The sequence below is a fragment of the Geosmithia morbida genome, assembly GCF_012550715.1.
Source record: "Geosmithia morbida isolate 1262 chromosome Unknown scaffold_5, whole genome shotgun sequence".
NCBI classification, from domain to species: domain Eukaryota; kingdom Fungi; phylum Ascomycota; class Sordariomycetes; order Hypocreales; family Bionectriaceae; genus Geosmithia; species Geosmithia morbida.
Genome location: NW_023336192.1, coordinates 654,996 through 675,610, shown reverse-complemented (window position 1 = coordinate 675,610; position 20,615 = coordinate 654,996). Strand labels below are relative to the sequence as shown.

General features: G+C 55.4%; 3 protein-coding genes across 3 annotated transcripts; 1 reads left to right on the top strand and 2 right to left on the bottom strand.

Moving 5' to 3' along the window:
• Positions 1-1,441: 1,441 nt before the first annotated feature.
• On the bottom strand, positions 1,442-3,242 carry GMORB2_6212 (histidyl-tRNA synthetase; the record flags this gene model as incomplete). Its single annotated transcript, XM_035468182.1, has 3 exons — positions 1,442-1,798; positions 1,879-3,083; positions 3,191-3,242. The coding sequence occupies 3 exons, from the start codon at positions 3,240-3,242 to the stop codon at positions 1,442-1,444; spliced, it is 1,614 nt and encodes a 537-aa protein (XP_035322163.1).
• A 2,824-nt stretch (positions 3,243-6,066) lies between these two features.
• Positions 6,067-10,683, top strand: GMORB2_6211 (ABC-type multidrug transport system, ATPase and permease component; the record flags this gene model as incomplete). The annotated part of the gene is made up of 9 exons (XM_035468181.1): positions 6,067-6,213; positions 6,272-6,377; positions 6,602-6,666; positions 6,737-7,072; positions 7,127-7,297; positions 7,364-7,458; positions 7,514-8,219; positions 8,285-10,510; positions 10,657-10,683. The coding sequence occupies 9 exons, from the start codon at positions 6,067-6,069 to the stop codon at positions 10,681-10,683; spliced, it is 3,879 nt and encodes a 1,292-aa protein (XP_035322162.1).
• Positions 10,684-11,047: 364 nt separating this feature from the next.
• GMORB2_6210 (Zinc finger, C2H2 type) lies at positions 11,048-17,166 on the bottom strand (the record flags this gene model as incomplete). Its single annotated transcript, XM_035468180.1, has 7 exons — positions 11,048-11,884; positions 12,073-12,213; positions 12,348-12,467; positions 13,527-14,613; positions 14,730-15,048; positions 15,224-15,955; positions 16,113-17,166. Coding segments are annotated over 7 exons (4,290 nt in total), but the record flags the coding sequence as incomplete, so codon positions are not given.
• Between the last annotated feature and the right edge of the window lie 3,449 nt (positions 17,167-20,615).

The window sequence follows — 20,615 nt, the reverse complement described above, 5'->3', positions numbered from 1 at the left end:
TCTGAGTTGCCAGTGCCGGTATCTGCGTCGCAGCTGCGTTTGATGCAGTTTGATGCTGCTGTGATGCAAGTCGGCTTCTCTATATCACCTCGGTCCCCTTGTGAGTGACACTAGACAGATTCGCTTTGCGTAAATATCAGGGTCACCGCGGATATACGAGTGGACGTTATACTACTATTAAGTCTATCAGCAGCAATAATACATCGTCCAGTTTCGCAAACCATGTCAAGGGCCAGACGAACCCCGATACTCCCCCCCTCTCCCTCCCGTAACGGTCCGTTAGTCAATCGTCAGTACTGACAAGGTATCGATAGTACATATAATTAGTGACTTGGTCTCTCTTCCAAAGGTCGTTCAACACCGACAAGGGGTCCCCCGTTGGTATGACACGAAACTCTTAGTGGAGACCAGGCAACGTTGGTGATGGATGATGACAACCCCCCGGCACCCCTGGTCTTTGGTGTCCCGACAACGACGGGGGGGTAACCGGTGATGCTACACTGCAGAGCTGGTGCAGGTAGCATGGCCAAGAGTGCAGAGCCTATTCCAAAGCCTTCTCTTCAATATGAGCGGGGTAGATGTTCATTTCAGGGGGGGGGTGATGGTGATGTTTGGTGGATCAGAGAAGAGAGCGGCATTTTCTCTTTCCCAAGTTAGCTACTGTAGGTGCTCACGGTAACAATAGCACTGCAAGCAGTACTCGTCTGTCTTCTCTTTCTCCGTGCAGGTACGAGGTCAATCCTAGGAGCCCTAGACAATAAAGAGCAAGGTAGAGGGTGTAACGTGCAAGGAATAGATGAGAAGAGGAGTCAGTATCAGTACAATACGAGTAGATGGACCGTCGCAACAGAGGAAATTGAACGATGACGGCGTACGAGTTATGAAAAATGACCGAAAAAAATAAAAGACGACGGCAGTAAAATGACCATCGACATACGGGTAGGAGATGTCGGAAGATTCAGCCGTCTAATATAGCATCGCATGTCTTGATATAGACATCTCCGTATGCCTTTCAGGTAGGCAATTTTAACCACCACTACTAGTATGTACCAAGATACCGCAATGGCATGTCCATATAGAGTAGTGATGCGCACGGGATTCTACTCTCGGTCTTGGCCATCAAATGTACGGCACTCCGATGGTTGAACGGTAGGCAGTGGACCGGAGCTTGGGCTGCACGGGTTGCCGGCGGAGTAGGTAGTACTCGTAAAGCCGAGATGGGTAAACAGAGGACAAAAACAGGAACGAAAACAACGTGCTTCCTCTCGCGTCGACTGGGAAGAAACGACGAGATATGACGTGACTGGAGGGTATATGTGCGCGTTCAGTAACCGACCGCACTCCCACGTCTCGCTCACCATACTGGTACGTGCTATCGGAATTGTTTCATATCGTCTCTCGGCAGGAGATTATCACTGGCCCATCTACAGGCTACATCAGCCTATGACTCTTGCTTTCCTACCTCTGCCTGCCCCTCTGCTGGGGCGGCCGCGGCCTCCTCCTTCTCGTCCGCGCTCCTGGTGCCATCCACCACCCTCAGACTCTCGGCCTGCTGTGCCACCTCGTCCAACTCCTTTTTGCGTTGCAGCCGCACCTTGACCTCGGCCACCATGTCCTTCTGGTCCACCAGGATGCCCTCCTTCTCCGGGTGTCCGTCGCTCAGACCCATCTCCTTGATCTTGACCTTGCCCTGCGCCACCTCGTCCTCGCCTAGGAAGATGGCGAATGGGACGCCGTTGGTGTCGGCTGCCTTGAACTGCGCCGGCACCCTCGGCTTGACCTTGTATAGGAACTCGGCCTGTTTTGTCGCGCATGTGTCAGTCGCATCATTCTAAGCCGTTGTTCGGATGAAGATGGGGGGTGGGAGGTATATCCTACCTTGATGCCGGCCTCCCAGAGCTGAGAGCACACGGACATGCGCTCCTTCAGGAAGCCATTGCCTCCAAACGCCATGACGTAAACGTCCACTTCGTTGTTGCGGACCTTGGCCACGCTCTTGTCCGCTGCCATCCTGGCCTTGGTGATGGAGAAGATGCGATCCACTCCAAACGAGATGCCCACACAGGGTATCTGCGTCTTGCCCGAGAACATGCCTACCAGGTTGTCGTAGCGACCGCCGGCGGCAACACTGCCAACACCCACCGAGGGGTCGTTGGAGCGGTCGTCGTCCTCGCTCTTGGCCTTCTTCTTAGAAGCCTTGGCCGCCGGCGCATCGCCCTCAGCGGCCACGACCTGTCCGGCGGAGCCCTCTGTCACGACCTCGTAGATGATACCCGTGTAGTAGTCCAGGCCGCGGGCCAAGCTGAGGTCGAACGAGACTCTCTCCAGGGCACCGAAGGCTTCGAGATATTCAAACAGCAGCTCCAGGTCCGAGATGCCCTGCTTCATCTTCTCGTTGGCCGTGAGCTTCTCGTCGGCGCGCAACTTCTGCAGGAGCTCGTGCTTGCCCTTGAGGACGACCCACTCGCCTATGCGGTCGGCAATCTCGCCGGCCAGGCCCTTCTCCTCCGTCATCTCTTTGCGGACCTCGGCCCAGGGCAGCTTGTCAAGCTTGTCGACGGCCGACGAGATGGTGCGAATCTTGTCCTCGGGGACGCCGCACACTTGGAAGATGCCGTCGAGGATCTTGCGGTGGTTGAGCTTGATGGTGTAGGACCCGTTCCAGCCGAGCCCCTCAAACACCTCGCAGATGATACGGATGACCTCGGCGTCGGGAAGCATGGGGTCGTACACACCGGCGACATCGAAGTCGCACTGGTAGAACTCGCGCATGCGGCCCTTGGTCATGGCCGGCTGGTCACGGCGGTAGACCTTGGCAATGTGGTAGCGCTTGATGTTCTGGATGTCCTTGTTCATAGCGAGAAAGCGGGCGAAGGGAACCGTCAGGTCGTATCGCAGCGAGGTTAACTCTCCTCCCTGGTCGGCCAGGTCGTAGATGAGCTTGCTGTCCTCGCCATATTTGCCCGAAAGGATCTCCTTGAGCTCGAAGACGGGGGTATCGATGGTGACGCCGCCGTGGCGCTTGAAGACGTCGGTGATTGTGCTAAAGATCTTGTCGCGGACGACCATGTCCTTTCCCTCCCCTTTGGATTAGACAACAGCAGCGTTAGCCTTTCACGTCATGCGCGTACGGACAGGGGCAAGCTGGGGGTAGCCGTAAGAGGTGGGGGTGGGGGGGGGGTCAACTCACAGTCCTTGGTACCCTTGGGGGTCTTGAGCTCAAATTTGGACTTGGGCGCCATGGTGTCGAGCTTAGCAGCGGCGCTGGTTGACTTGCTACGTGCTGAGCAGTGTGGATAGTGGTGATGGTGGCGATGGTGGTTGGGAGGGCCGAATATCAAGGACTTCGCGATCGAAGGTGGCGTTGGACTCGTTCGAGGAGGGGCAGTGACTCCAGGCAAGGTCCTGGCTGACCTGCAGAGTCTGCCCACAAGCGGCTTCATCCACACAATGAGGGGAAAATCAAACTGGCGGGGGGTTTTTTTCCAGGTTTTTATTTTTATTTTTTTTTTGGGTGTGGTCCTCTGGTTGAGTTGCACAGGTGGATAATAGCTGTAGGTGACAATGAGTCAATAGTTAGGCGCCTTTAGGCCTTTTTTCCCCCCCTGTTTTAGGCCTTGCGCCTTAGGCGTCCGCTGCTCCTGCCACCAATGGTCACTCATTCGCACCTGCCCACGGTTGTTGACCAAGAAAAAAAGGAGGGAGGGGCAACCAGAGAGAGCCCCGCCAATCGTCCTCTATTTCCGTCTCTCAATCATCATCTGCTGTGCACTGCTTGCGATGATTCGCATCTTCAACATGCATCATCAGAACCGTTCATTGATATGTACGTGTACTGCATACCGCTACTGGCTCATCAACACAACCAGATGAAGACACCGTTACTGACTCTGCCTGATTAGGTGGACCTCTGCAGATTCTCACGACGCCATGGTAGTAGTAGCCTGGCGCAGCAGATAACCTACACTACTGTCGACTTATGCTTGTACGAGTACTTGACTTACCATAAGCAACAACCCAGCTCAATCGAAAAAAAAAAAAAAAAAAAAAAAAAAAAAAAAAAAAAAAAAGGCAAGAAACGGTCGAGGAGTCTTTTCATATATCGGTTGGTCGATCGGTTCATCGCTCCCTCATTTAATTTCACAGGTATGAGGTGTCAATCAATCGGATCGGCAGGTCGTATTCATAAATCGTAACCACGCCCTCGGATTCTGCAAGCTTGGCAAAGATTCAATTATATCGGAGTCTATTTTTCAACATATTTGCTTCTGGTATTATAAAGGTCGACAAATAATCGGGTGACAGTACTAATGGTAAGAGTCTAGAAACACGGAAAGCTACTCGCACCCTACACGCATCTTGTAGGATTGAGCGTATGCATCATCCGGGTTCTTGTACTGCACTGCGCGTTCGCATAGAAAATGTTCGGTTTACCGTTGCGGCTCAAAGCTGGTGTCTGGCATGATTGATGCCCTTACGCTGCAGGGGCAGCCTATGACGCATTCCTGACCACAGTCTGCATTCACAACGCTTCTCCCCGAAGCAGTGATATATGAAACCGAGTCTCCATGCCTGCCACTCCCTATAGGGAGAGTTTGATGGCGCCACGGGGCCACGGGCCCGCAGGTCCCCGTGCTCCCGGGCTGCGGAGCGGATCTGTACCTTTGTGGCTTATTGCCGTGGTGCCCACTCGTCCGGTTGGTCCTGTCACTGTCAGGTCGGGAGGGCGATGTGAGATACGAAGACGGGATGACGGATATGCCGGTCGGAGATGGGCTCCACGGCACGGTCAGAGTTGGGTGGCGATTTGGCCTGACCATTACACGATAGATGCTCCTGATTTCCAAGGTCGTCAGTGCCTCGGGCCCTCCCAATACAGCAGAGTTCTGCGTCCCGATTGAATCTCATAATTGCAACACTCTACATGCTGTCTAGTCAATACTGTACAGACTACGAGTACGACTCTGGAGCAAGCAGTTCGAGAACAAGCGAGACCCACCTCGGACATGTCTACACATGTACAGAATGCGAGAAAAGTTATCAAAGGTAAGTACTAGTATTGAGGCAAGTCACCACATCTCACGGCGCGGAGAAAATGAGATCCTGAGATGCCGACAGGCGACGAGCCTCGGTGATACGACTCTGTGAGTGGTGCTACCGCGCACATTGTACACCTTTATGAGTACCACCACTACTTGCCACATCGTGCATCGAACATCGTGTCATGTCTCTCCTTTCGACTCTCGAGATAAGGGCCTCGGTGGGAAACTAACGAGGCGGCTAGTACCATCATGTTGAAAGCTGGCACTGTCAATGGATCATTGCCAAATGCCAATCACTGCTACTATGCCCGAACTTTGGAGGAGATATCATCAAGGAGTACGAAGTACTACTACCTTCCAGTGACTGCTACCAATATCGGGGGGATAATGCTACTTGGTAGCCGCAATCAAACGAAGGCGAGAAAGCGACCAGTTGCCAATACTCTACTACTACTACTAAGTGTCAACTCGATGCCACCATCTGAGAATTGCACTCGGGAGGCTAAGATTACTCATTGACCGAAGCTCGGCAACATCAGTATTGCAGATTATGGATTATTGTTTAACTACTTCTAGGCTGTTGCTTGCTTACCACCCTTCTTCTTACCCCTCCTCATTTCGTCTAAATAACCTGCTTTCCCGCCTCTCGGGTCTATGGCCACGATACCATCACATACCTGCCAACTTCTCGCCTCTGAGCAGGGTTCAGCCGGGATACTCATTGACACTCTACCAACAATCCTCCAGGAGCGGCAGACAATTGTGTGTGTCTGTCGATGGCCAAGGGGTTCATTGATACCAGAGGGCGATCTCGAGTGATAGCGAGCATCCATCCCTTCATTGAACCGCAGATCCTACACATTTCCTCTCGTATTGCCGCATCAAGTCTCAACTTGTTACCGGCCGCCACAGTATGCACGGGTAGCGCACTCATCGCGACCGCTTCGCGCCTGATGCGCCCGACTCGTCTGTTCCTTTCCTTTTTGTTCTTTCACCCTCAAACCTTCTCGGTGACCAACGAACCATGGCCGATATCCCGGTGGACGGCCGGACGCCTGCATCAAAAGATAGGACAGTAGCCATGGAGGCGGGCTCTGCCATCGGCGATGGAGAAGAGGGGGAAAAGAAGAATGCACGCCCTGAACGGACTGCCGACTTCCAGGACTACCTGGTACGTCCATCCGTGCTTCCACCCGACATCTCAACACGTCACTGACCTTGACACACAGCGCGTCTTCAGTTATGCCAATGCCTGGGATTTTGCTGCCTATGGTGCTGGCGTTGCTGCCTCTATCGGATCTGGTGTCACCGTCCCCCTGATGAACGTCGTCTTCGGTATGCATCTTCCCCCCAAACCCGGCAGTACTATCTCTGCATTGCGTCTAAGAATCCGAGTGTTCCAGGCCAGTTTGTCAGTAAGATGTCAGATTTTAACTCTGGATCTGTCGATTCGGGGTCATCCCTCAGGGGCACCTTTGACCGGCTCTCGTAAGAGATGCTCTCCTCCTCCCTCAGATCTCCTGTTACGCATACATATGCATGGCCATCTAACCCACAAGTTCGCTTTAGCCTGTACATTTTCATCCTATTCCTCGCTCGCTGGCTGCTAGGCACAATAAACAAGGTACCGTCGTCACTATGGAACTTCCTCTCTCACCCTTGTGCGCAGCTTCGATTGACCCCGAAATCTCAAGTTCGCCTTCCGCATGATCGGCATCCGCATCTCATCAGCTATCCGTCTTCATTACCTGCAGCGCCTCTTTGGGCAGAGCATCCACGTCCTCGACTCTATGCCCCCCGGCTACGCTGTGAGCACCATCACGACCACAAGCAACACCCTTCAGCTCGGTATATCCGAGAAACTCGGCACCTTCATCGAGTACACGTCTCTCATCATTGCTGGCTTCATCGTCGCCTTTGCCCGCAGCTGGGAGCTCACCCTGGTCACCTTCTCCGGAACCGTGTTTATGCTCTTGGTCGTGAGCTTACTTCTCCCCGTCATCATCAAAGGCCACTCGCGTGTGACAGAGGTTAGCGCCTCCACTCTGAATCTTGCGCGATGCGGTTCTAACATGAGACCACAGGCGGATGGTCGTGCTGGTGCCATCGCTAGCGAAGCCCTGGCTAGCATTCGCATGATTATGGCGTGCGGTGCCGAGGCCCGCACTTCGAAAAGGTACTCCGCGTTTGTTGCAGAGTCTAAAAAGCACAGCCTGTTCACCTCGCCATTCATGGCTACCCAGTTCAGCCTGGTGGTAGGTTCATATCTGCCAAGTGGTGGTCACCACGGGAAGGCGGTAGCTCTAACAGTTTTCTCTCAGTTCTTCGGAGCATTTGCCTCGTTCGGCCTGGCGTTCTGGTACGGAACCAGGGCGTACACGCGCGGCAGGCTCGACAACGTTGGCGATATTGTCGTGTAAGAGATGGACCATGCCCAGACTACAAAGGAGGATCAGCTGACAAGACCGCAGTGTTCTGATATCCATCATGATGATCGTCTTCTCTCTTGAACGTGTTTCGACCCCGTTGCTTGCAGTGAGCAAGGCGACCGTGGCCGCATGCGAATTCTTCACCGTCATTGATGCGCCCCAGCCCAACCAGGGCCACCTGAGGGAACCCGAAGTATCAGCTACCGATGACATCGTTCTCAGCAACGTCACTTTTGCCTACCCGAGTCGACCGCACCTCAAGATTCTCGACAACCTGGACCTCCACATCGAAGCCGGCAAGATCACCGCTATCGTCGGCTCCTCCGGCTCTGGAAAGAGCACCGTCGTAGGCCTCATCGAGAGGTGGTATACCCTCAGGAACCAGTACACCATTGCCAAGACCACCGAGAAGGGCAAAACGAAGTCCGATAAGAAAGATGATTTCGACGACGAAGTCGAGCCTGTCAATCTCCATGAGGACGAAGACAACGGTCCCGCCGTCGAGCTCAGCGGGTCCATTCAGATCTCTGGCCGCAACCTGGATGCGATTGATCTCAAGTGGTGGAGGTCCAAGATTGGCCTGGTCCAGCAGGAGCCGTTCCTGTTCAACGAAAGCATCTACAGCAACGTTTCCAAGGGACTGGTCGGCTCGGAATGGGAGAACGAGCCCGAGGAACGCAAGCGGGAGCTCGTCAAGGAGGCCTGTATTGAGGCCTTTGCCGACGAGTTTATCGACAGACTCTCCGATGTGAGGCGGCCCAAAATATTAGCCCTCCTGATCGTCCGATATTCTAACCTACCGGTATGATTCAGAAATATGACACCATGGTAGGCGACGGTGGCGCCAAGTTGTCTGGTGGTCAGCGCCAGCGGATTGCCATTGCCCGATCGATCGTTCGCAAGCCGCAGATACTCATCCTCGACGAGGCAACGAGCGCCATTGACGTCCGCGGAGAGCGCGTCGTGCAGGCAGCCCTGGACCGGGCCGCTAAGGGCCGGACCACCATCACGATTGCTCACCGTCTATCGACTATCAAGAAGGCCGACCGCATCGTAGTGATGAAGAAGGGGAAGCTGGCGGAGAGCGGCGATCACGAAAGCCTCGTGGCCGCGCAGGGCATATACTACGGTCTCGTACAGGCGCAGAACCTGTCTATGGGAGACGAGGCAGAGGCCGACGAAAAGACAGCACCCGAGACGACGGACGATGACTCCTCTCTGACAAGGGAGAAGACGCACAACGCACTTTCCGAGGCGGCAGACGAGCAACAAGAGGACAAGACATCCCCGGACAAGAACCGCAGCCTATTCCGGAGCTTCGGACGCTTCTTCTACGAATCCCGTGACATCTGGCTACTCAGCGGGCTGGCCATTCTCGCCTCAGCGGGTGCCGGTGCGGCCAACCCGCTGCAGGCGTGGCTCCTCGCGCAGTCCATCAACGCGTTCCAGCATCGGGCCGCCCCGAACAAGCTGATGGACGAGGGCGAATTCTGGGCACTCATGTGGACCATGCTCGCTATCGGCGTCGGAGTGGCCTATTTCTTCACCTTCCTCACGTCGCTGCGGCTGTCGGGCATCACGCGAGCCAAGTATCAGCAGGAGTACTTCGACTCCATCCTGTTTCAGAAGGCGGCCTACTTCGACGATGAGGACCACTCGCACGGCACCGTGACGGCGCGGCTGGCGGGTGACCCAAAACAGCTGGAGGAACTGATGGGCGCCAACATGGCCATGGTGTACATCGCCATGTTCAATATTGCCGGGTCCATCGCCATCGCGCTAAGCTTCACGTGGAAGCTGGCGCTCGTGTCCATCTGCGTGGTGCTGCCCGCCACCATGTTGGCGTCCTTCTTCCGCTTCCGCTACGAGCTGCAGTTTGAGCAGATGAACAGCCAGGTGTTCGCCGAGAGCTCCCGGTTCGCCTCCGAGTCCATCGGTGCGATGCGCACCGTCACAGCCCTGACGTTGGAGACATCAATCACCGAGCGCTTCGACGCGCTGTGCCGCGGCCACGTGGCGCATGCCTACCGCAAGGCGCGGTGGGTCAGCATCCTGTTCGGCTTTGCCGACAGCACCACGATGGCCTGCCAGTCGCTCATTTTCTATTACGGCAGTCGTCTCCTCCTGCATGGCGAGATCACGCTCGTCGACTTCTTCGTGTGCCTCATGGCCATCATGAACGCGGGACAGTCTGCCGGGCAGGGGCTGAGCTTCGGGCCTAACGCGGCGCAGGTGACGGCGGCGGCGAACCGGATCCTCAACGCACGCGAGTCGCGGCTCTCGGACGCCATGACGGACAGGCACGCCATCGAGGACGCGTCGGGCGGGATGAAGATTGAGCTGCGCAACGTGCGCTTCAGGTACCCGGCGCGCGGGACTCCCGTCTTCGACGGGCTCAGCCTGACTATCGAGAGGGGCCAGTTCGCGGCGCTGGTGGGCGCCTCGGGCTGCGGCAAGACGAGCACCGTGTCCCTTCTGGAGCGCTTCTACGACGTCGACGGGGGCCAGATCCTCGCCGACGGCCGGGACATCTCGGAGCTCAACGTCCACGCGTACCGGAAGCACCTCGCCCTCGTGGCTCAGGAGGCCACGCTCTTCCAGGGCACCCTGCGCGACAACATCCTCCTCGGCGTCGACCCGGAGGCAGTGACGGACGACCAGCTGCATGACGCCTGCCGCGACGCCTCGATCCACGATTTCATCGTCTCGCTTCCCGAGGGCTACAGCACCAACATCGGCTCCAGGGGCGTCTCCCTGTCGGGCGGGCAGAAGCAGCGCATCGCCATCGCCCGCGCCCTCATACGCCGGCCCAACGTCATGCTCCTCGATGAGGCCACCAGCTCCCTCGACTCGGAGAGCGAGAGGCTCGTCCAGTCGGCCTTTGAGAGAGCCAGCCACGGCCGCACCATGATTGTCGTAGCCCACCGCCTGGCCACGGTGCAGAATGCCGACGTCATCTTCGTCCTTGGTGACGGGAAACTTCTAGAGAAGGGGAACCACGCTGAGCTTCTCAGGAAGAGGGGTATCTACCACCAAATGGTTCGTCTTTTATTTTATTTTTTTAAAAAAAAAAAATTTGCCTTCCGTTTTCTTCCCCTTCTCCCTTCCTTTCTTTTCTTCTCCGAATATATTTCTGCCCTTCCTTCTTCTTTTCATATATAACCGTCCGCTAACAATCTCGACAGTGTCAGAGCCAAGCTCTTGACCGGTAGTATAGTTCCTCTCTCATCCTGTATGTGTATTTTGTGGCATTTTCAATATGTTTTAATAACATGAAAAAAAAAATTTGGGGGGGGGGGGGATAAAGGGAAGAATCTTCAAAAAGTGTATATTAGGACTTTGAGATACTATTTTCTCCTTTAGTTATATTCAGAGAATAACCTCTACTCATTAGGCCAAGAGGTGACGTATATAGCCTTTTCTACGCATATTTTTTCAAGTATAACGGTGGTAACTAGGCGTTTATAAAGGTAGAAGAGGCAAGGGAAAGCATTCAACTACGTACATCAAAGTCGAGCGAAACGAAAAGGACAATGAAGAAGAAGAAGAAGCAACGAAAAAAGAGGAATCCACATCTCAGCCCCAAAACTCATCCAAAGTCTCGAGAATCTTCTCCGGATACGTCATGACAAAGTCATGACCACCAGGAAGACGAGTCCAAAACACATTATCCCTACCCCCCAGAAGCGGCAGCCCTACCTCCTCATAGTACCCCGGGACGATGATCTCGTCATCGCTGGCGAGCAGCACGGCCGTGGACCCAGCGGGACGGCTGGCAGCGAGCCGCGACCAGGCCTCGTGCTCGTTGCAGAGCGGCCCGTGACGGACAGAAGACGTGAAGGCGCTCAGGAAGCCGAGGTGGTTCCGCGCCATCCAAGAGACGTACCTCAGCACGCGAACCTGGAGGGGCGTGACGTCCTGTCCGGGCAGGGGGTCGGCAGCCTCGGCGGTGAGGGCAGCATCATCGCCTTTTCCCTCCCTCTCTCTGCCTCCGTCTGCGGCAGCGGCGGCTGCTCGCCTGGCACGCGCCGTGGATGACGACGACGACGACGACGACGACGAAGAAGAAGAAGCCATGGGTCGCCGCAGGCGTCTCCTAAGGATGGCAGACACGACAGAGTCGGGGACGTAACCGGACGTGACGACGAACCTGAATCCGGCACCGAAGCTGCTCGGGTCAATCAGACCGGCCGGGGCGAGCAGGACGAGGGACCGGACCAGGTCCGGCAGCGCGGCGGCGAGCTGCACCGCTATGGCGCCGCCGAGGGAGTACCCCACCACGCGGAGGTGGGCGTCCCGGCCAGTCCAGGACAGCGGGGACGAGGCTAGCGCCAGGAGGACCTGCGATACGTACAGCCTTGCATCGTGGGGGAGGTCGCCTACTCCGTCCGAGAAGCCTCGACCCCATAGATCCTGAGAGGTTGAAGTGTTTAGCATCGGTAAATTTCGTCGTAGTAACGAGAGAAGGTAGAAATAGAGATGGGATAAAAAGAAGGAAAAGTCGACAGAAAAGGAGATGATGAGAAGAAGAGAAAGAAAGGAAAAAGGAAAAGAGAAGGAGTGGCGAAAAAAAGAGAGAAAGAGAGAAGAAGAGAGCCTACAAACAACATGACGCGACATCCCCTGTCGACGAGACCGTGGGCAACACGTCCCAGAGTCACGCATGATGTGCTAATCCCGTGGATCATGATGACCTTCTGCCCTTGTTCCGGTCCGAATTCATACACCCTCATAGAGCCATACTGATCACGTTAGAGAAAGAGAGACGAGGATAGAGAGACGAGGATAGAGAGACGAGGATAGAGAGACGAGGATAGAGAGACGAGGATAAAGGGAGAGGGGAGAGGGAGAGGGAGGGAGGAAGAAAAGAATATACCGGAGTGACGACATCTCTCGCCCCGGGAAACTGGTCGGGACGATACGTCAGACCGGCCTCCCCCCCGACCAGCACATCGGATGCCACCGTCGTCAGGGGCCCGGGTATGGTCCGCGTCTTCTGGCCCCTTGGGCGGAAGAGGACGGCTCTTCCTGCCAGGACGGTTGCTGCTATGGCAGTGGCCGTCACCACGGTTGCTGCCGTCGTCGTCGGACACGATGATAATAACGATGACGGTGACGGTGACGATGGCCCTGACCACCATGATGATGTTGACGACGCCATGGCTGTCGGCTGTGGCTGGTGCTGGTCTGGTTCTGCTGTCGTATGTCTGTTTCTTGAGAGCTACCACGCACAGAGTGGTGTGTAGTAGGGGGGGAGGAGGGGATATCGCCAGAGTCGATTTTTTTGAAAGAATAAAAAATAAAAAATAAAAAGAACAGAAGAAGATGAGGTGAAAAATAAAACAAGATATAAAATGATATAAAGAAATGATATATAAAAAATGATATAAAAAATGATATATAAAAATAAGGTACACAGCAAATATACAAGGTTGTCAAGTATCAAAGCTGAATCATCCGACTCGACCAGAGAGAGGGAAAACGTGACGGGCAGAGAGCTAGAATACCAGAAGGGCAGACAGGAGTGTAGAAGCCCGATTCCTCCTCCCACCGGGGGGATTCGTATCCCACTTCCCCGTTGCCCGAGAGCCCGCGTGCTTGGAAAAAACACACGCTGCTCAACACGGTACTATGACTACAATGAAAGGAAGCATTGGAATTGCAATTACAATGCTTCCTTTTATTGTAGACACCATCAACCTCCTAGGATACTGCCCCTTCGTCTTTCTCTAGAATCAAGGCTCTCAAGATCAACAAGACCACGCTCGTCCTTTCTCTTCATCAAAACACATCATCCAACATATGCAACAACGCGATGCACCAGACAGCGCCGTCATCATCACGATCACCATATATCATGTATGCTAGTCTAACTACTTCGGCCGTTAAAGAAATCCTATAGGGGGTATATAGTCGCCATCATAATGTCAATGACAACAACGATGGCATAATTAAAGAGGAGGATTTTTTATATAAAAAAAAACTTTTTTTTTTTGGAAAGAAGAGGAACATTCCCCTCTTTGATGGGGGTGGTTCATGGGGCTCGAGCCTGCACAGCACCCGTCACAACGGCCGCCTCACTCAGCTGTCTCAGCAGCGTGCACAGGTTGACCGCCATGGGCGGTACGCTGTCGGTCCCGTCCTTGAAGTTGCCCACGATGATGTCTCGTGCCACATCTATACACGCCTGCGCGTCTCCGGCCCACACCTCCATCACCGTGTCCCTGACGGCCGGACCTCGAAGCATGGGTCTTCCCTGTCCAAATGAGACAAACTTCTGCGTCGCTGCCGTGTCGGGCCCGTCAAGGTACACCTTGGCCGAATGTTGCTGCTGCTGCTGCTGCTGCTGCTGCTGCTGCCGTCTAGGCAGTGTCCCGCCGCCGCCATCAAGGCAGCCAGCAGCTGATGCGCTGACGACGCCGTACGTCCAGAGCACCAGTCCCGCGTGCTCTACCGCCACGGCGTCAAAGTCCCGCAGCTGTCCGGGGGCAGAGGCCTTGGCGTACCGGAACACCTGGCCCGCACACCAGATGGCCGTGCGGGCCTCCGAGCTCAGCGCCCACTGCTGCAGGACCGGGTACGTTTGGCGCGCCTGCTCTACCCCCTCCTTTCCCGCAAACAGCTGCACATCGTCCAGCGACACGTGGAGGTGCATGTTGAGCGTGTGCAGCAGTACATGCTCTTGCGTTGCCATCTCTGGCCACTCCTCCGTCATTAAGGAGAAGTTTTGGAGATCCCGAACCAGCTCCTGGTGCCGCGACCCGAGGAGGAGGTTCTGGCTGGCCCCCATGCTAGCCCTGGATGAGCGTGGTCGGTGTACGGCACTGAGCTTTCGGTACTCGAGGACCAGGGCCCAGAAGCCGTGCAGGTAGACGGACACGGAAAACTGCATGTCGACCCCCATACCGCTCCCGGAAAGCAGGTGGATCTCGTGAAAGACGTCGGCCAGCGATGGTTGGGTCGTCTCATCCTGCTCGGCCATCCTTAGCAGATACTCGGCCTTCCATTCCGATGCGTTCCTGGCGAGCCACAGCTCCCTCGACTCCGGCAGAGGGAGCATCAGCTCAGCGTACGACATGAATGGGTTCGTCATGGTCACCATGGAGCACCGTGCATCGTGAAGAAAGCAGTGGAAGACGAGCCTGGAGAGATGATACGTCGTCAGCCGTCTTCTCCCCCCCAACCCCCCGACCCCTCGCCCCTTTTCCTTCCCTTCGGATTGTCTTGTGCGCTTAGCCGAGCTGCATCAGGTACTTACCGCTTCCATTGCTCACGGCCGATCCACACCCTCCATTTTCGTTCCAGTTCGGGACCCTCGTCGGCAGGATCCACCTCCATGGTTGGGTATGAGCTGCGTTGAAACTTGGTCCGATTTCTCATCAACTGTGACGCAGTATCAGCACTGCAGAGGGCGAAGAAAGGCTTCTGGGCGTTGGGGTCAGTCCCTACCGTCACGGGGATAGGAAGGTGGCTCTGTGCAAGCTCCACACGACCACGATTGCCGCTCCAGAGGCCCATCTCCTGGACGAGAACAAATGCCTGGACCAAGGCCACATCTGGCATTGCCACCGAGCCGCCTGCAGACTGTTGTTTTCTTCCTGTCAGCTTATCCTTCGGATGCCATCGTGTCGGCTGGCCGCGAGCGGCATTGGCGTCGGCATACCTGGGTGGGCAGTGCTCCTCCTAGACATCATGTCAGCACACACTCTGAAACCTTCTCCCGTCCTAGCACGGGTGCATTCTTTGGCTTACGGGCTGCATCTTGGAGGATGAATCCGAACTTGCGCAGGGTCGGGATAGGAGACAGACAAGCCCCTGCTGCTGCTCCCGCCGCAAGCCATTCAGTCGGCTGGGCGTTCAACCCAAATGTAGGCAGGTGGACCCATCCCGACGCCTGGCTCGAGAGCGACGCCAGGAAATCCTGTATCAGCATGTCCATTATATCGACCGAGGGGAACGAGGCCGCCAGCCTGGCCGTGACGGCACCCCGCCTAGCCGTATTGAGCACCATGGCGAGAATGCGGTCTCGTGCGGAGCTCTCCAGCCTCTCAGACGTCACACGCTCGGTCCTGCCGTGAGAATCGGAGACGCTGTCCGAGCCTCCTGTAGTTGCCGTGGCATTCCGCGCACCCTCTTGGGACCTAGGCTCGGGGCACCGGGAGTTAGTCCACATACTGACCAAGCCTTGCCTCGCCTGGGCCCCGTCGTCTGGTTCACGGCCATACATCGATCTTGAACCCTGGACCAACCTCTGGCTGCCTTCAGCGTTCCAGTAGTCGAGCAGTGCAAAGTCGCCATCCAGTAGCTCGAGGCTGCCTTGGTCGCAGTAATCCAGCACCTTGAGACCTTGGATCGCTCCCTGGCCGACGAGATCGGCGTCGAGGTTGACAACATGGCGCAGAAAGTCTGCAAAGGGAAGTCGGTCCTGGTCCATGGCACTGGCGGCAGGCTCCAGCTCTTCGGGGAAGGGTGCGTAGTCGGATCCTATCAAATCTACCCGGTCAGCTCACGAGATCTGACGACTGTTGCCGGCTCCGAACTCGTCCCAATTCGCCGGCATCCGAGGTTGGAATTGGACCAGAAACTGCCTTGGCTGGACAAAGCTCGCAGCAGGCGAGGTTGGGGAGAAGTGGTAACTGACTGAGGTCATGGCCGGATAATTTCCGCTGGGGCGAGCAGGATGGAGCAATACTTGACGTCCTCGAATGGTAGGCATATGGGCGTTGTGGGTGGTGTTGCTGCAAGGCGGGCGGGGATGCTTGCACTGCCTCGCTCGGTAAGGAGCGGGGTTGGTTGCGGCCCAAGGATCCTGGCGAAATTGAGCGGCGTGATGCAGCCGTGGGGTCTCCTGCCGCTACGGTCAACCCCTCTCCATCGTTGGGATTGACAGATGAGTGTGCGCTGGGCATGTGCAACAGGTGCATGGCAGCGGTAGAAGGCGACTCGGTGAAGACGCAGCTGAGATTGCGAGTCCGGCAGCGCTTGCACGGCTTCTCATCGTCGCACTTGACCCTGGCACTGGCACAGGACTGGCAGGCGTGCGAGACCCGACCGGTGCCCGGGGCGGTGGTGCGGCGACGCTTCTTGGGCGAGTCATTGGCGTGGTTGGCGACGTGACGACGGAGAAGGTCCTTGCGAGCAAACGACTTCTGGCACAGGTCACAGACAAAACGGCGACCTAGCGTGTGAGTCTGCACATGCCTGACAAGATGCTCCGGGCGGGAGTAGGACCTTCCACAGTCGCGACAGGCGTACAGGTTGTGACCACGATGGCTGATCACCGGTCTGGCAGCAGCAGGCGAGTTGACGGCATTGGCGGGATAATATATAGGAGAGGCATGGCTGCTGTAGTTGCTGCTGCGGCGGTGGCCATCATTGATGAAGCCAGGGATCGCAGCAACGGTGAGCGGCGCTGAGACAGGAACAGGAACAGGGACAGGGACGGCGGATGCGGGTATTGATGCGGACGTGACGGCGGATGGTGGTATGGAAGCTGATGCGGGAGCCGGACGGACTTGGAGAATTGAACTTGTGGGGACGGATGAGGTAGCGACAGCATTACCCGCATTGGTGTTGGCGGTGTTGGTGTCGGTGGTGTTGGGGTTGGTGTTGGTGGTTGTGGTGGTGGGAGGCGGTAGCGTGACAGGCGCCGCTCCGAGCTTACGCGTATTCGTCGGCTGCCCGCGGGGGACAGGGCTAGGGGTTGGGAGCGGTTGCTGGTGGTGCGGATGATGGCGGGGATGCTGCAAACTGCTGTCGCCCATGGAATATGATGACGGGAGTGAGGAGCACGTCTGCTGACTCCCAGAATTCGGTTGAGGAGGATCCAAGATTTGCGACAGGGTTGGACCAGCCATGGTTCCGTCAGTGGCCCAATATGCTCTTCTCTCTGATCTGTCCCGCCCGTTCTCTCTCTCTCACTCACTCACTCACTCTCTCTCTCTCTCTCTCTCTCTCTCTCTCTCTCTCCTAGCTGATCTTCTTCTTCCCCTTCCCCCTCACAGTCAACGGCGACACGGTTTTTCCCGGTCCCTGTGGCGCGGAGGAATTACCGCTTTTTTCCCCTTCCCTCTCAAGCCACGACCCAAGCTATATTCACTTTTCTGCAAAAGAAGATGGCTGGACGTCGTTCATGGGCACTAAGGCGTCATCGCACAGCTAATACAGCATAGCTAGTGGAAGGGACGGAAGCAGACGGACAGCTGAAGTCAGGAAGGCAGGAACGATCCGGTCAAAGGACGAGTACCAGAAAGGCAGGTCGGGTGTAGTAAAAGGAAGGATACAGTGGGAAGGGAGGAAAGAGAAGGAATTGACAGAAAGCAGGAAAGAGCAAGTGGAGGAAGGTAAGTGTGCACGAGGCAGGTCGGGATGGGTGCGGGAGAGAAGGAACGTGTAAAATGCACGAGACCAGGTACGAATGCCAAAAGGAATACGAGTACTCCCCGTACGGACGCTGCTCAAGACCAACTGCCAGTTGCTCGTACATATAGTGTGGTACAGAGAAGTACAGACGTGTGCAATACGACGTAATAATTCCCGTGCCTCTGTATGCTGGGCAGCGGTACCAAGGTACGCGGCGAATAAAGTAATCTGCTAGATAATACTCCCGTACTCCGTTCTTATAGTATTAATAGCAATGCTGATACCTATAATAACAGCACAGTACGGAATAATACGAGTACTGCTCATACGGCCCGTCGTACGTGCTGATGCTGGTGCTGCTGCCGGTACAAGCAGGTAGTCATAGTGGTGTTCATATCAAGGACCCCCAGTACCAGGGAAGAATGAATATTTTAACCTTGTTCCCTCCACCCCCAGTGCACGTGAAGAATATAGCAACGGTTTCAGCATCACTTGACTTCTTCGGGTTTCTGCTGAGGGCCCTCTTCCCTCCAAGGCAAGAAGGCAAGCAGCTCCAAGGTGCCAAGGCCAGAGGGTGGTGGACACTCTTACCTTTTTTTTTTCTGGCTGTGGTCGTGGCCAAGGACGCCTCCGTTGCATGGTTGCGGGTGGGCTGTCGTCGTAAGCTCCCTCCTCGTCCCCCACGGGCCGTGCCAAGGGTCAAAAGAAAACTAGAGAAAGGGGAAGGGAAAAAAAAAAGTTCCCCTAAAGATCTACAGCACCACAGCACGGCTCGCACAGCGCTAAATACATGTACAATAAGTATACACCTATCCTGTTCGTTCATCATTACCATCACCATCGATCGGCAAGACAATATATCACTGACATCCATCAAAAGATGAGGGAGTAGAGAGGTTGGGCATCTTCAATTAATCTATGCCGCATCGATCTTTTTTTTTTCAACGTCGTCGCTCCTACCGTGGTCCAGCACACCAGCTGGCAACAGCTTTCCAAAGATTCGGTTATGGCCCATGGGGGTGTGATGGGAGAGAGGGGGACCACAAGAAAGGGTTGCGCGTACCATGTCTTGGCAACGACGACGTCCCCGGATGACAGGCATAATATCACACTATCACTACCGAGTGCGAGATCGACGGAGTCTTCAGGCCTCGAGCTCACCCGCACGCTTCGCCCACAAGCCACGGTCTCGAACCGAGAGACAGCCATTGTGGAGGATGGCGGCTTGGCAAGAAGGATTGGCAAGAATGATTATGAGTATCCGTACTCTGTACTCCGTACTCCAGCTCCTCCCGATCCCTAGGTAGACGGGGGAGCGGGGGGAGGAGGAGACGTATCGACCGAGTTTGGATGACAACCATCCTCGGGTACTCTGAGTGACGAATTCGATCGACGACACAGACGAAGAGAGAGAAGTCGAAAGAGGCGCGATACCTAATCTGTCGTACCTCGAGCACACGGCCTCCTCTCAACAGCAAACCCAACACACACACAGAAACACACGCACGCACGCACGACGAGACAAGCAACACGGCTTGATGGGTTGGCATTGGGATCACACAATATGCACCACCATGGGTCACCACCCCCCTCCAGAGCGGCCGATGGGTTGAGCGGGGTCAGCTCCGGAATCCCTACGGAGAGTGCTGCTGCTAGCATTATGACTATGACTGCATGTGCGCCGTCCGACTGCCAAGAAAACGCAAAAACCAGGCCAGCTCATTTTGGGCCTTTTCCCGTCACTTGCCACGCGTCCCTTGGGTCCGCCTACCAGCCGCAGATCTGTATTTTTACTGGAGTACGAATACTCGTACGGAGTATTATGGGTACGTTGTAAAAAGAAGAAAGTGAGGGCGAGAGATACCCATGATGACTGACTGCCGGAACACGCACGCGCACGCACACAAGGGGGGGGGGGGGGGCGGGCCTTGTTTGAGCCTCAAGAAACCCGAAATGTCCGACATGTCTCTCAATCAAGGGAGCGGAGGAAAAGGAGATGATTTCTTATGTGCGAAAAGATAAGGGCTGCACCGTATCGACTCTCTGCTATAGCACATCACCATCGCGGCGCGCTCACCTCTCCTCTCTCTCTGTCTTCTCTCCGTTCACAGCCAAAGCTCCATGCTCCCGAGATCTGTCATCGCGTCACTCCTACGGCCTCACGGAACGCAACGTATGTTGCCCGTCTTCAGCCCTACCGAACGTCAACGGTGATCGGTGGTTGCTACTCTTACCAATCATGCTCCCCTTGCACAGAACGATTACAAGTGCTGGACGTCGCAACATGTCGTAAATAAGAAGAAAGAAAAGCGGGAGAAATGGAGAGACTGCGGGATGCGAGACTAGGATGGCTAGTGATGAGTGAGAGTACACACCCGTACAGTCAATTTAACCTCACCCTACAACTTTTCTTTTCTCTGCTTCTTCCTTTTTCATTTGATTCTGTTTTAAAAATGGGACGAGTACGCGTGTTCAGCCATCTTAAAAGAGAGGAGGGGGAAGGGGAGGGGAAGGCGGACCCAACAGAAGAGCCAAGAAACCCCCGGCCCGACCAGTCGCCAACCCCGGTTGGGCAGCATCTTTGTTCTGCAGGCGGACTACGACGTATTACTAGATATTCGTACTATCGCTACCATCACTGTCAGTACTACTATTACCTGCTACTACTATTACTATGACTACTATGACTACGACTACGACTACTATTACTAATTACTACCACTACTACTATGAGTCATGAACGCATGTACGGGTATTGACGAGTAGTTTCTTCTCCAAAAGA